This window comes from Heliangelus exortis, chromosome 18 (assembly GCF_036169615.1).
Source record: "Heliangelus exortis chromosome 18, bHelExo1.hap1, whole genome shotgun sequence".
Classification (NCBI taxonomy): domain Eukaryota; kingdom Metazoa; phylum Chordata; class Aves; order Apodiformes; family Trochilidae; genus Heliangelus; species Heliangelus exortis.
The window spans coordinates 705402-718394 of record NC_092439.1 but is presented as its reverse complement, the minus strand read 5'-3'; the positions used below and the strand labels follow the sequence as shown (position 1 = coordinate 718394).

The 12993-nt window shown below is 53.6% G+C and overlaps 1 protein-coding gene across 6 annotated transcripts in view; it reads right to left on the bottom strand.

Moving 5' to 3' along the window:
- Positions 1-12462, bottom strand: part of CCDC9B (coiled-coil domain containing 9B) — a 36754-nt gene extending 24292 nt beyond the window's left edge. For 2 of the 6 annotated variants that reach the window (XM_071761713.1, XM_071761710.1), the window contains exons 1-5: positions 12246-12462; positions 7036-7149; positions 5820-5924; positions 5330-5392; positions 4770-4934 (exon numbers count right to left, since the gene is read on the bottom strand). In XM_071761713.1, coding sequence (XP_071617814.1) covers positions 4770-4934; positions 5330-5392; positions 5820-5924; positions 7036-7149; positions 12246-12266 — 468 coding nt within the window. In that variant the 5' untranslated portion in view covers positions 12267-12462. Of the gene's footprint in view, positions 1-4769; positions 4935-5329; positions 5393-5819; positions 5925-7035; positions 7150-8756; positions 9190-12245 lie in introns of those variants that run through there. The other 4 variants (XM_071761708.1, XM_071761709.1, XM_071761711.1 and 1 more) reach the window with 3 other exon arrangements.
- Between the last annotated feature and the right edge of the window lie 531 nt (positions 12463-12993).

The following is a 12993-nucleotide window of genomic DNA, read 5'->3' as shown; positions in this document are numbered from 1 at the left end:
TGCAGATCAGTGGTCATGGACATGGGGGGCAGGAAAGGTAACCTGCTGAGCAGACCATCTTGGTCTTGTATTTCAGACCACAGAAGGAATTTGCAGCTGCAAATCTCTCCTGCCATGCCCTCTGGATTCACAGGGCAGTGTCTGTGGCTGCAGGAGTGTCCCCTGCTCTCACCCATGCTGTCAGCTGCTGTGAGATGGTGCAGGAGCTCAGGAACACCTCACTAACATGGTCAGCTTAGGAAGTGACAGAGCACCAGCACTAGTGGCCATGCTGGTGTTCCTACCCTGTGATCAACACAGGAAAATGCTGTTTTAGTTAACTTTCCCCTGTTTTAGTTAGCTTTTCCCTGTTTTAATTAACTTTTCCCTTTAAGACTATGTAGACAGACACCTCTGTTAGGGCAGCTTGCAAAGTGACACTAGCTGGATCCTGTGTCTCCAGATCCATGAACAAACACTTCCCAGTGCCATGAGAAGGCAGGGAAAACTGAAATCAGCCCCTTTAGACCCTCAGCCTTCTGTTTTAAACTTTCTCCCAGAGCTGGGACTGCTGGAAAGCAGTTTTTTGAGGCCCCCTACACATCGTGGGTCTGTCACTTAACCCCTGCAATGCCACTGGAGTCACAGCAGGGACAAACACAGCCCCCCTGTCTGGGAAGTGGTGTGGCCCTGCAGAACAGGCTCTTATCACTGCCCTGTCTCCCTGCTCTGTTTGCAGCACGATTCAGGGGCTGAAAATACAGCCTGGCTTTGCTCTGTGTCACTCAAGCCTGGTAGGTACTTTGGTGCTGAAGCTGTACAGAGAGCTCTGGTCTTCAATGGGTAATATTCCCAGGAAATATCTGCCCCAGGGATAATCCTGAGTTTCCTGGGACATTCAGGGCAATGCATCTGCCCTCCTCTAAGCACACCCAGTAATCCTAGGTGGTACTGCTGAGGCTGATTAATGAACTGGGGAGCTGGGCTTGCTCTGCCCTGAACAGAGGTGTCTAGCATTCCAGTTAACACTTTTTTAATTTAGAAAGTAGGCCCAGTAATGTCTTAGCAAAGTAATAGCAAGCTATTAATCCCTAATTTGTGTATCAAACATTCATCCTGGCTTAAATCAACAGCTGTTCCCTAGAGCTCCCTGGGGTTTGGGTGATGCTTTGTCCTTCAGATAATAACAGGGTCACAAATAACTCCTGCCAGGGGCCCCAGGGGATGGGCAAGTCTGGAAGATGAATTCATCACTGAATGTGTCCCTTCCTGGGGAGGGACATGGGCTTTGAGTCCAAGTGACAGCAAAGCCACTACCTGAAAACCTGAAAACCATTGCAGAGGACCTTGCACCCAAACAGCATGAGCAGAACAGAAGCCCAGGTCTGGGAGGCCCATGAGATTTGCAGGGAGGTGGCACCTTCCTCAGGCCATGTTAAGAGTCACAGTGGGAAGGCTGGTGCCTTGGCAAAGCCATTAAAGCCTGCAGCAGATGGCAAGGAAGACTTGAGGCTGACACAGGAAATATCTGTTTAGCAGCACTTGGGACAGTGAGACATCCCCAGGCTGGGAGAACACCAGCTTTTCTAGGCACTCCTCTCCCTCCCCATGTCACTTCTGGCTGAGATGTGAGGCCTGCAGATGTTCTGCTTCATGTGCCAACACTGTGTCTTCTGTCCCTGGCTTATTATTGAAGAGTATCAGTGGTTTCCTAGATTGCTTCTCCTTCACAGAGACCTCATCACTCTTTACAACTCCCTGAAAGGAGGTTGGAGCCAGGGGGGGGTTGGGCAGATATCAGTGGGACAAGAGGGCATGGACTAAAGAATTTTTTCCTAATATCCAACCCAAACCTCCCCTGGCAGAGCTTCAGCTCTGCCAGGGGAGGTTTGGGTTGGATATTAGGAAAGAATTCTTTGCAGAGAGGGTGATCAGGCATTGGAATGGGCTGCCCAGGGAAGGGGTGGATTCTCCATCCCTGGAGATATTTCAAAAGAGCCTGGATGTGGCACTCAGTGCCATGGGCTGGGAACCACGGGGGGAGTGGAGCAAGGGTTGGACTTGGTGAGCTCTGAGGTCCCTTCCAACCCAGCCCATTCTGTGATTCTGTGATTCTATGTCTGAGCTGTGCCCCAGGCTGCAAAGGGAGGGTTAAAAATTCTCTGAGGAGCATCAGGAAAACTTCTGTCCAGTTTCTGCATTTCTCCAGTTGCTTTAGGGCTTCTCACTTCCCAGTGATTTGGGATCTCCAGGGTGTGAATGGCACACCCTGCACTGCCCTGCCCCTCTGCTGCTTGCTCCTTGTCACCCTCATGGGAAGGATGGTGATGGCCACTCAGTCCCCCCAGAATCACTGAGCAGCTCTCTCCAGGGACAGCTGGTGAAGCTCTGGGAAGCTGCAGGACGTTTCCTGTGCTCATCTTCAGCAGCCCAGAGCTGCTTTGGGTCCTTGGCAGGGCAGCAGCAACGAGGAAGTTTGTACTTCATATGGTATCAAACCCAGCTCTGTCCAAAATCCTGATCCTTCCCTCTCACCCATTGCAGTTTTGTGCTCTTCCTACTCATCCCTTTTGAAAACTGTGTTTAAAGGAACTAAAGGGAGGTTCTGGATCAATGCCACTGGAACATTCACCAGGAAATCAGTTTTCCTCTGTCATCAAGTCAGGCTCCTGGGTGGTGCTTTACATCAGCAGCCAGGAGCCCGTGGGTGCTGCTAAGGCCTGAGAAAGGTGCTTCATGCAAACAAATTCATCTGCACCCTGCAACAGGGAACTCAGGGGGAGCTTCCACAGAGCCCCAGCAAAAAAACCTCAGAGATCTGTTCAGTGGCCATGCTGCAAATCCCTGGCAGAGATGTGAGGGCAGCAATGTGATCTAAGTGCCAGTGCTCTGCACAAATCCCCATCTAGGACTTGAATTCTGAGCTCTGGATTATGGAAACAGCTCCTGGGGACACAGCCTTCCTGTGAGGGACTCTCACTCTGCACATGGAATTGCTTCAAGTAGAACCCCCCCCTCCCACAGAGCTGCAGAGCCATGAGAAACCTTGGAGAATTCTCCCAAGCACCTCCTTGGTAAAGCTGAGGAGGGATGGATTTTGATGTACCCTCTGTTCTGAGAAAAACCCAGAATTTTCCCCCTCTATATCAGGAGGTGGTTTGGTTGTGTTGGAATAAGATTTCATCTGAAGGGGATGTTCAGGCTACTGGGAATCTGTCTGGAACAAAGGAAATGAGAGGCCTCAGCCCCTTTCTCCTGAAACATCACTGTGAAAGGTGCATTATTTCCTAAATGATTCAGTTTTGTCAAGATAACATATAATGGCTTTACAATAGTACAGTGATTGTGGCCTGTTCCTTCGTGGAAAGAAAGGGTAACTGGTCACGGAGAAACAGAAATGAAAAGGCATTTGAGGCACAAAATCAGAAAAATATTTCCAAGCTGCCTCAGAGGCAGAAATGGCTCTCTGCCCCTTGTTTACAGCCAGGGTTTTCAGCACTCCTACCCCAAAGCAGCAGGGCAGCAGGAAGGGTGGGGTTTTGCTTCATTACCCTGGAGAATGTTCTTGGCTTGGAGCTCAGTTCCAAAAAGCCCACTCTGGTTTTGTGGGCCAAGCACATTGCTGTGCCTAGAAGGGGCCCTGGGGGAGCAGTGTTTGCTGCCACAGTTCCCTTATCCCAGTGCTGCTGTGACAGAGTTGGGAGCAAAGCCTGGGGCCAGCTGAGGCTTTCCCTCTCCTTCCCACCTCCATGGGCAGCACAAAGGAGCTCTGCTCACCTGGACACTGTGTCCCACCAGTGTCTCCTTAGTCTTAACAGATAAAACTGCCTCCTGTGTTCTTTTGGAACACACTCAACAGCAAGAAACATCACCTGCAGCAATCATTTGCCTCCTGAGACTCACTGCCTGGAGAGCTTCCCTAAGCTCCCATCCAGGTGCCTGTGTCTGCACACAGACACCACGTTTTTCCAAAGAAACCACATTTCTGCTCCTCATTCCTATTTATCTCCCTGCCCAACCTCACAGACTCCAGGGAGAGCAAAATCAGTCCCCTGGGATACAACCCCAGGGAAGAAAAGAGCTCACCCAGGCACACATTTCCTCAGCCATCCTGCCAGTGCCAACTGCCAAGGGTCTGTCAAAGCCTTCTTGGCAATTCAGTCCTGGAGCTGCCAAAAGGATCCTTAGAGCTGAACTTTAGCTGGGACAGGGTTGCACCCAGGAGAGGATGTTTGGGGATTTAAAAAATGAACTGCTATTTTCAATTATTCTTGCCTTTTTGCACGATTTTTAATTAAGGCAGCAAATACTGGGTCACATTTCCTGCCCATCACATCGGCAGCTGTGGCAAATACTGGTGTCACTGTTTTCTTTTGTATTTAGGAATTTCTGGAATACAGTAAGAGGGAGAAATGATGCTGGTTTTACCACCAAACACCACTGGCTCCCTGGGGAACAGCTGGGACATGAATCTTATTTCCAGACATAGCAACATGGTTTAACAAAGAGTTTCCCTGACGAAGGGAACTGGCTCCACGTGGCTGGGTGAAGCTGCTGAGAGGTTTAGCAAGGCCTGGGGGCTGATTCCTGTGAATCAGACAAGGGGAGCAGTGAATGGCAACTCCAGGTGAAGGCTGAGGCTGTGCTGAAGGATGGAGAAATGACAAAAGGAGCAGAAAAGGAACCATTCCCTTCAGAGAGGAGGCACCAGGGGACAAGCTGAGGCAGAACAGAAGCCCCTTTGTAAGCCAAGAGGCTGCAGTGCAAGAGAAATCATCTTCCCTGCTCACCTTGCCTTTGTTGTCCATGGTAACAGCCAGCTGCATCCTCTTCCCCATCCTGAACGTGAACATGTGATCAGCTTCCTCCTCCTCCTCCTCTTCCTCGCTGCCAATGGTGTACCCAGAGCTTGGAGGACAGGGGCTCACCCATTTCTCACTCACCACCCTTTTGTCCTGGAAAACGAAGGATTTTGTTAGCACCCCCAGGTGCCCCAGCTCAGCAGTGTGGTGCTGCCCTTCCCCACACACACCTCAGCCAGAGGGGAGGGTGAGCACAGCCCCAGGAAGCTCTCTGTGCCCGGCCTGGTGCCAGGACATTCCTGGGGAACAAGGGGCTCCTTGTCTGCTCAGCAGCAAAACCCACAGTTACAGAGGGCCTGGAAAATCCTTTGCATTTAAAAATGTGACATTTCAGCCTAAAATACCAGAGTTATGGGAAACAAATGTCATCCTCATCTCTTTCTGCAGCACTGTGAGTTAGGTGGGGAAAGCCTCAGTCCTGATGGAGGTGGCCTTGGAAGCCAAGTGCTTCTGAGGAAGCTTCAAGAGCTCCTGAGGGTGGTGCTCACCATGGAGAGGGCTGGGCTATCTTCTCCATAGTGTTCAGTCTGGGTAATTGCATCTTTCAGGTCCTGTATGAGAGAAAAATGTGTGCAACAGTGCACCCCTGGAGAAAAGCAAGGGCTGCTTGCTCGCCTCGTTCCCCCAGCCTGAGGAGACCTTGGCTCTGCTGTGCCTACAGCCATCCCCAGAGGCATTCCTGCTGTGACACACACAAGCCTGGGAGGTTCTGCCTGTGGGTTGCTGCAGTGTTGACACCTGGGACCAAGCAGGTTCACACATTCATTCTCTGAGTTCTGGGAGTTTGGGCTGAGGTGTAAACTTTTGCTGAGCAGTTAAAATCACCTTGAGCACACATCTCCCTTTGTGACAACTTTGGAGCTGTGTCCTGTGCCTGCAAAAGCTCTGCTGTGGAGGCTCTCTCGTTCAGAAATGTCACTTTGCTGAGGTAGGACTGGAGTGAGGGCTGTCCCCTGGGGAAGGAGAGGCAGCACTTACATTGTGAGCCTTGGTGATGGTAATGGTGAGTCCATCGTGCTTGGGCCTCCTGGAGGTGACAGCCATTCCCTCCTGCTCTGCTCGCTTTTTGTCCTCTTCTATTTCCTGGAACACACACAGAGCTTTACCCCCTGGCTGTGCCTCTGTGTCTGCAGATCTTGTCCATTTTCCTGTGTAGGATTTCTCCTGCATGAACCCACCTCCACCTCTAAGAGGGAGTGGACCAACTCATCTCCCATCCCTGTGCCCTTGGAAGGGGTGACAGGCAGCTGTGACCTGTGTTCAGCCTTTCCAACACCTTCCTGCTCTGTACCACTTCTTGCTGCCACCAGAAAAGGTCCAAAGGGGCCTCTGGGGTATCAAAGGAAACGTCTCCTAAGAAAGACCTGTCCCAGAGCATCACTCAGCCTCTCAGCTCTGGGTCTTCCATCTGCCCACCCAGCCAGTTAAAGAGCCCCCAGAGCCAAGGGGCCTTGGACACAGGCAGGAGAATGTCCCAGAAAAGCCAAGGGAAAATGTCCCTGCCAGGAGCACCCTCAGGCTGCCTTGCTCTGCACTGCCATAGTCAGATGGTTATGGAGAAGGGTAAATAAATCTACAGAGAAAGCTCCAGGTTACCACCACATCACCCAAACCAGCTCCCACACATCAGGCTGGGTGTCTCCTGCAGGCCACTGGGGAGTCTCTTGGACAAGGCAGGATCAAAAAAGCAGAGGGTGGAGCTGGAGTACTTCCTCCTAACTCAGAAGGCAAGCTGCAGCAACCACCAGGCTGCTAATGCCTTGATTTGACTTCATCTTTTTTTTTAATATTATTATTTTTTTAATGGAATCTTTTTTGGACACCTCTGTGTTCCACAGAAGCACTGGGATCAGCCAGGAACCAGGTTCCACCCATTCCACTGGCTTGGCAGGGAAGATAAACCCATGAAGTGTCTCTTGAGGATGCAACCTCCTATGCATCCAAGAGTTAGGTAAGTGGGAGGCACAGGGAAGGACAGATGGGGAAAGAGTCAAGGGAAATGGGAGGTGAAGCAGTGGGAAAGTGCAATCCCAGATCTGTAGCTGAAGGCAGAGCTCTGCCAGCCTGCTCCCAGTGCTTTCAGAGGTAAAAAAAATTACAGCAAAGTGACTCCAACACTGCAGATTGTTTTGCTCTCACGGTGGGTTTCAGACTCCAAAGCAGAGGCAGGGAAGGGCAGAACCTGCAGGCTCACCTGGTACCTCCGGATCAGCGCTTCGTTCTTTTTCCGCAGAGCCAGGATTTTCTTGTCGAGTTCCACATCTTTCTGCTCCTTCTTCCTCAGCATGGCATCATCCACAGCTGCCTCCTGGGAACAGAAAAGCTCTTCTCAGCCATCACACCAACGGGACAAAGCCTGCTCCTTCTGTGTGGGCAGGGTGGGCAGTGGAAGAGTCTTTCCCCTCCGTTAAAAAGAGCTCAGTGTCAGACAAACAGAGCTGTTCCTGGCAGAACTGACCTCCTGCTCCCTACAGGTTGTGACCAGCACTGGGGCAGGCAGAGCAAAAAGCTGATGTCCCACTGTGGTGGCTGCTGGTGGGCTCCAGGGCTCACACCCTGCCAGCTGCAGGCAGTACATGCCCCCTCTCCCTGCTGCTGGCTCAGGTGTTCTCATCAGTTCCCCTCCATTTACATTCTGAGAGCACCGTGGTTACCGCAGGGAGAGAAAATTGGATTTTTTTGAGCTCTAGTGACAGCAGTGTCTAGCAAGAACTCATGCTGATGGGTATGAGCTGCAGCAAGCTGATCCATCTTGTCTAGGCTCTGCCTGGTGCTTGCATGAAGAGCAAGGTGGCAGGGCTGAGGTGTCCAAGGCTCTACAGGCTTATTTTTAAACAGCATTTTTTGTGCTCTCCTTATTGCAGAGCATCTGCATGCTGCAAAGGTCTCATCCTCCCTCTCTGCTCAAATAGAGAGAGCAGGAAAAGATAAAGTGAGACAAAGGAGGGGAGGAAAGGAAGCCCAAATCTCCTAGTGGACACTGAATGCCTGGATGTCTGTTCTGCTGGGAATGGAACCCAACAGCCTGCTGCCTTTGCCACTGGGCCCTGTGCAGGGAGTTTGCTGCTGCAGCACTGCAGCAAATTCAGCTGCTGTGCAGAGCCCATATTGCCCACAGCACTGGGAAAGTTTGGAGGAATCAAGAAGCAAATTAACCAAAGTGTCACCCATATCACCACAAGTAGATTTCGTTCCTGTGGGTGACTCTCAGACTTGTGCACTTCTGCTCTGGAGAGCAGCTGAGAGAGTCGGGATTGTCCAGCCTGGAGAAAGCTCCAGGGAGACCTCAGAGCACCTTCCAGTGCCTGGAGGGGCTCCAGGAAAACTGAGGAGGGACTTTGGACAAGGGCCTGGAGGGATGGGATGAGATGGAATGATTTCAAGCTGAGAGATGAGATAATGGGGATGAAATTCTTTAGTGTGAGGGTGCTGAGCCTCTGGTTGCCCAGGTTGCCCCCAGAAGCTGTGGCTGCCCCATCCCTGGCAGTGTTGAAGGTTGGATGGGGCTTGGATCAACCTGGGCTGTGGGAGGCATCCCTGCCCATGGCAGGAGGGTGGGACTGGATGATCTTTAAGGTCCCTTTCAAGCCAAACCAGTCTGGGATTCCATTGTTCTATGAAGGTGGGGCAGCCTGGTGCAAGGCATGTTGATGGTGCCCAACGGCTGGTGACCAGGTCAGTGTGTGGCAGTGTCCTCTGGGGCCAGCAGTGCCCACCTGAGGCTCTGGCACTGCACTTGACCATCCTGGTCCCACCCTTGCCTTGGCCATTTTGAGGTGTCTGGGGCCAGTGTCAGACCCTGCTCCAGGGGCACCTCAGCCCCAGGGGCAGGGAGAGGCTCCCACCCTGAGGGGAACTGAACCCCACCTTCTACCCCGGCCTCAGAGCCTTCCCCAGCCCCAGCCCGGTGCTAACCTGATGGTCCTAAACCCAGCCCAGCTCTGTGCACTGGGCAAGCCGGTGAGGTCTGTGCCGTGAGGGGAGGCTGTGGGTGCCCTGTGAGGGAGGAGGCCCCGACTGACCCAGGCGGCAACGACCGCTTCCAACTGCCTCCCTCATGGCCTCCCGCCTCAACTCAGCCAATCAGGAGAGGCGACGGGGGTCTCTGAGCCAATCAGAGGAGGCGGCGGGATCTCTGAGCCAATCATGGGAGGCCACGAGGCCCCAGAGCCCTGAGGAGAGCGATGGCGCCTGTGTGGAGACGCACTGAGGAGAAAAGGGCGGGAAGGGGGAGGTGGAGAAGAAAAGCGATTGACTGGGAAATCAAATTGATTAAAATCCCCCCAAACGGGGGGGAAGCGGTTCTGCTCGCCATGCACGGGCAAGGCAGCATCTTCTGCCCATCCCCGTTGGCTTCCTTACAAATTCCCCCTCAGAAGCCTCAGGACAACTGTGGGTTTCCCCGTTTTCAGGGCAGCTGCCTCCCTGCCAGTGCCCTCAGGGCCAGCAGCTCCCAGCTCTGCCCACCCCAGGGGCAGAATCCCCAGAATCATCCTCCATGGCAGGCCCTGGAGTCTTCTGAGCTGGGAAGAGCTTCTGGTTTTTCCTCCATGAGTGATGACACAGCAGGTGTGACCTCCCTCAGGGAAGGACACGTCAGGGGATGGCCAGGCCAGCTGGGGACACGGGATCTGTTCCCAACGCCCGCCCTGCCCCGGGTGCCTTTCTCCTGGTGCTCAGGCTCTCCATGGCTCAGCCTCCAGCAGCAGCCAACGGGTTTGCAGGGCCCCTCTCTTGGGAGGGTTTCTCCTGGAGACCTCAAGTTGCCTTTTGCCTCGTCCTCATGAGGAAAAACTGGAGCTGTGGAGGCCAAGAGGAGGGGCTGGAGGGCTGCTGTCTAACACAGCCCTTCTCCAGCTCATCAGACATGCAGGGAGAAGCCCAAGGCTTGAAGGCAAAGGGTAAAACCCCAAACAGCTGCTAAAGCCTTTGACTCTGCTCCATGCTCACAGCTTATTTGTGAACTTTATCCAGAGATGTAAAGGGGCTGCAGCGTCCTGAAGAGTTACATGTTCATAGGGTGCCAGGGTATCAAACGAGGCACAAAACCCCCTTCATTTCTTGTGTGCCATGCAGCATTTTACCTCCTTAACGTGGGAAGGTTTTCAGGTAGCTGAGAGCTGGACACCAAGTCAGAAAGTGGACATGTTTGACCCGCTGGCCCTACAGACAGTGATTCCTGGGAATTCAGGCAGGGACTGGCATCAGTGAAGTGTCACCAGACCCCCAGGAACCAGGGCTGCAAATCATCCCCTAAGTGCATGGCCAGCACTTGCCTCCACAGGGGAGGATGCAGCTGCTGAACCACTGCTCATCCTTCCACCCTACATCTTCCTTCCAAGGGCTTTATGCTAAAAAGAAAAACCCCAAAGGTAACTCCATTTCACCTGTGATCGAGAAGATCTGTGCTTGATCTGCACAGGGCTGTGGATGGGGGGAGAAGTCTGCCCAGGTGATGTTTTTTGGAGACAAGGGACAGAGGAGCTGTGCTGGGCCTCAGAAACCAGAGCGGGGAGAGGCAGGAAAACCAGTTTTCCAAACCAAAAGCAGACCTCAGATCCTGCCCAAGTGCATCTTCACTCCTACCCCCCACGGGGGGCATTTTATCAGTGCTGATTTAGCCACTCTGACCAGACACAGACATGCATTTGTGTTCAGGTGGAACAAGAGGGACATTTAAACCACCTCTGCAGCTGGACAATGGGATTTTGTCAAGGTCTGCAGAACGAAACAGGCTTTTCCATTGCCATCAATCCTCTGGGTACATGACAGATGAGTATACTGTAGATGTGGGTGGATACACTTTCATGGCCATTTTGCAAGGCTGATTAAAGCTGAATTCAGTGTTTACCTGAACAGAAGCTATTTTGCGAGCAGTAAATTGGCAGGTTGGCTCTTTGCTGAGTGCTGGGGCGTTGGCTGCTTGAGGGTGGGATGAAAGTGGTGCATGCCCTCAAACACACCCTTTTCATCTTCAAATTCCTTTGAAGGAGAACTGACAGAGCTACCGGCTCAGGAAGAATTTAGTAATTCCTGCAGAGGTTGTATCTGTGCTCTTCCCTTTTCAAAGGCAAAGGATGGAAAAGGCTGTCAGGCTGTTCTCCCACCCCGAGCTCTGCATTTGTCAGCATTTTGTCGACGTTGCAGCACAGTGTTGGGGGGACAGGGGGGGTCTTCCACTTCCAGCTGGAAACAAGTCACTGGGACGAAAGTTTTGCTGGTATTCAGCGCTTCTCCTCCCCTTTATTAGTGAAGGTGTTCATTTATTTCTCTCTACAGTGAGTGCTGTGGAGGACAGGTGCCTGTGGGGCTGTGGGGCAGCCTGGCTGCTTTCAGAGGGCCTGGGTGGTGTTTGGAGCCCAGGCCGGGGCTCACCCATTGTGTGGCTCGGCCAAGTCAGCGTTTGCTCCGATAACGGGGGGGGGGACGTGGCCTCTGCTCTGCTTCTGGAACCAACCCCCAGCTGGAGGTCCCCGCTGGAGCTGAGGATTGGGGTGACGAGAGGCTCTGCCGAGCCCTCCCCGGGGTGAAGCCGTTCCGGGGAGCCGAGGTGCCCGTATGTCCCGGTGACGGGAGGGTTATAAATGGCTTTGGCAGAGCCAACGTGCGATGGCTTTGAGTCAGAAAGCAGCCGAGCCCGGTGCCTCCCAGACAGCGAGGCAGAGCAGTGAGGCTGCAGGACAGGAGGCCCCTTCCTACTGCAAACAGAAATGTCACAAAAGGAGAAATGGCAAGCTGGAGGCTTGGTGCTCCAGCCCCGTGACGCCATCCCCTCTGCCCGGTGCCACACACACTGCTGCGCAGCTCCTCGGGAGCCGCAGGGACACCTCGCTCCACGCTCTCTCTGTGCGTGGTGTTTCCCCACACAGCCCTACGGTCCCTGCTGCTCCCGGGAGAGACCTCGGAGGCAGCAGGGTGGGAAAAGTGAGAAAGACAGAAGGTGGGGAGGAGGGAGGGAAGAGGGGAGAGGAGCGTGGCCCTCAGCTACCCCTCTCCCGCCTAAGGAAATGCATCCGCTCCTTTTAAGAAATATCCTCTGGCTTGACAGCTGCGGCTGCAGCCCTGGCTGGAACAGGCAGCCAGCACTGCCCGGCTTTCTGTTTGTTATCTACAAACCTCCTGCCCTCCTGGAAGGAACGCTGTCCCGAGTCAGACCCTGCAACCTGTCCCGGGGATGGACACGGAGACCCCATCACCCACCCCCCGCACACCCGCACGGTGCCCTGCGCCTCCTCTGCTCCCAGTGCCTGCTGGCAGCCCGGCAAGGGAAAAAGAAACAACAAAGCGACAGCCACGGAAAGGACACCCTGAGGGAAGAGGCGAGTGCCAGTCGTTTCGTGGCCTTTTTGGGTGGGGGACCCCCCCACCCCACGCCCCTCCCGGGCCCCTGGAAGCAGCACTCACAGCTCGGTGCATGTTGGACATCGGCGGCGGAGTGGGGCGGATTCCAGAGCAGAGCTAAAAGAGCAGAGCCATCAGACGGCCCTTCGCAGCACTGGTTGCACAGCATACGAGATCATGTTTTGATTACAAAAGCCTCGTCTGGGCTCCCAGCCAAGAGCACTGGCTGCCTAATATACCCAGCACAGACAGGGCTTGGAGTGCCTGTGTCCTCCTCTCCGATCTCACTCTCTTTAAAAAAGAAACACTCCCCCTTCCCCCACCCCCCCACCCCCCTCCTGACTCCTTTTAACTTCCTGATGCCACAAGCCCAGGTTCAAAGTGGGAAAAGCCGGAGGAACAATGAGGAATGGATCAGGCAAACAGCTTGACTTCACTTGGTGGCCATTCATGAGGTGGTGGTGTTTGTTCTGCATGGTTAGCTGCACGCCTGGCAGGGAACGGGGGAAATAGCTGGGGTCCTCGCTGTCTTCCCAGGGCCGGTATGTGCAAGAGCCTTCATGGGGAAAAAAAATCGTCCCTGACGTGTCTTGTCGTGTTTAATTTCAGTGTTCTCCGGGAATTATTTCCCCACTTTTAAAATGGGCCTTTCTGTCAGGGAGGGAGCAGGAGTGATGCTGTGGGGTGAGCATTACCAACCAGCACCATGGCTGGCAGAAAGCACACAGGCAAAGGAGAGCCCCAACCCCATAAGTCTGCAGCCCCCAGAAGAGTCCCAAAGAGTGGAGCTTTGGGAAAACATCTCAGGCTG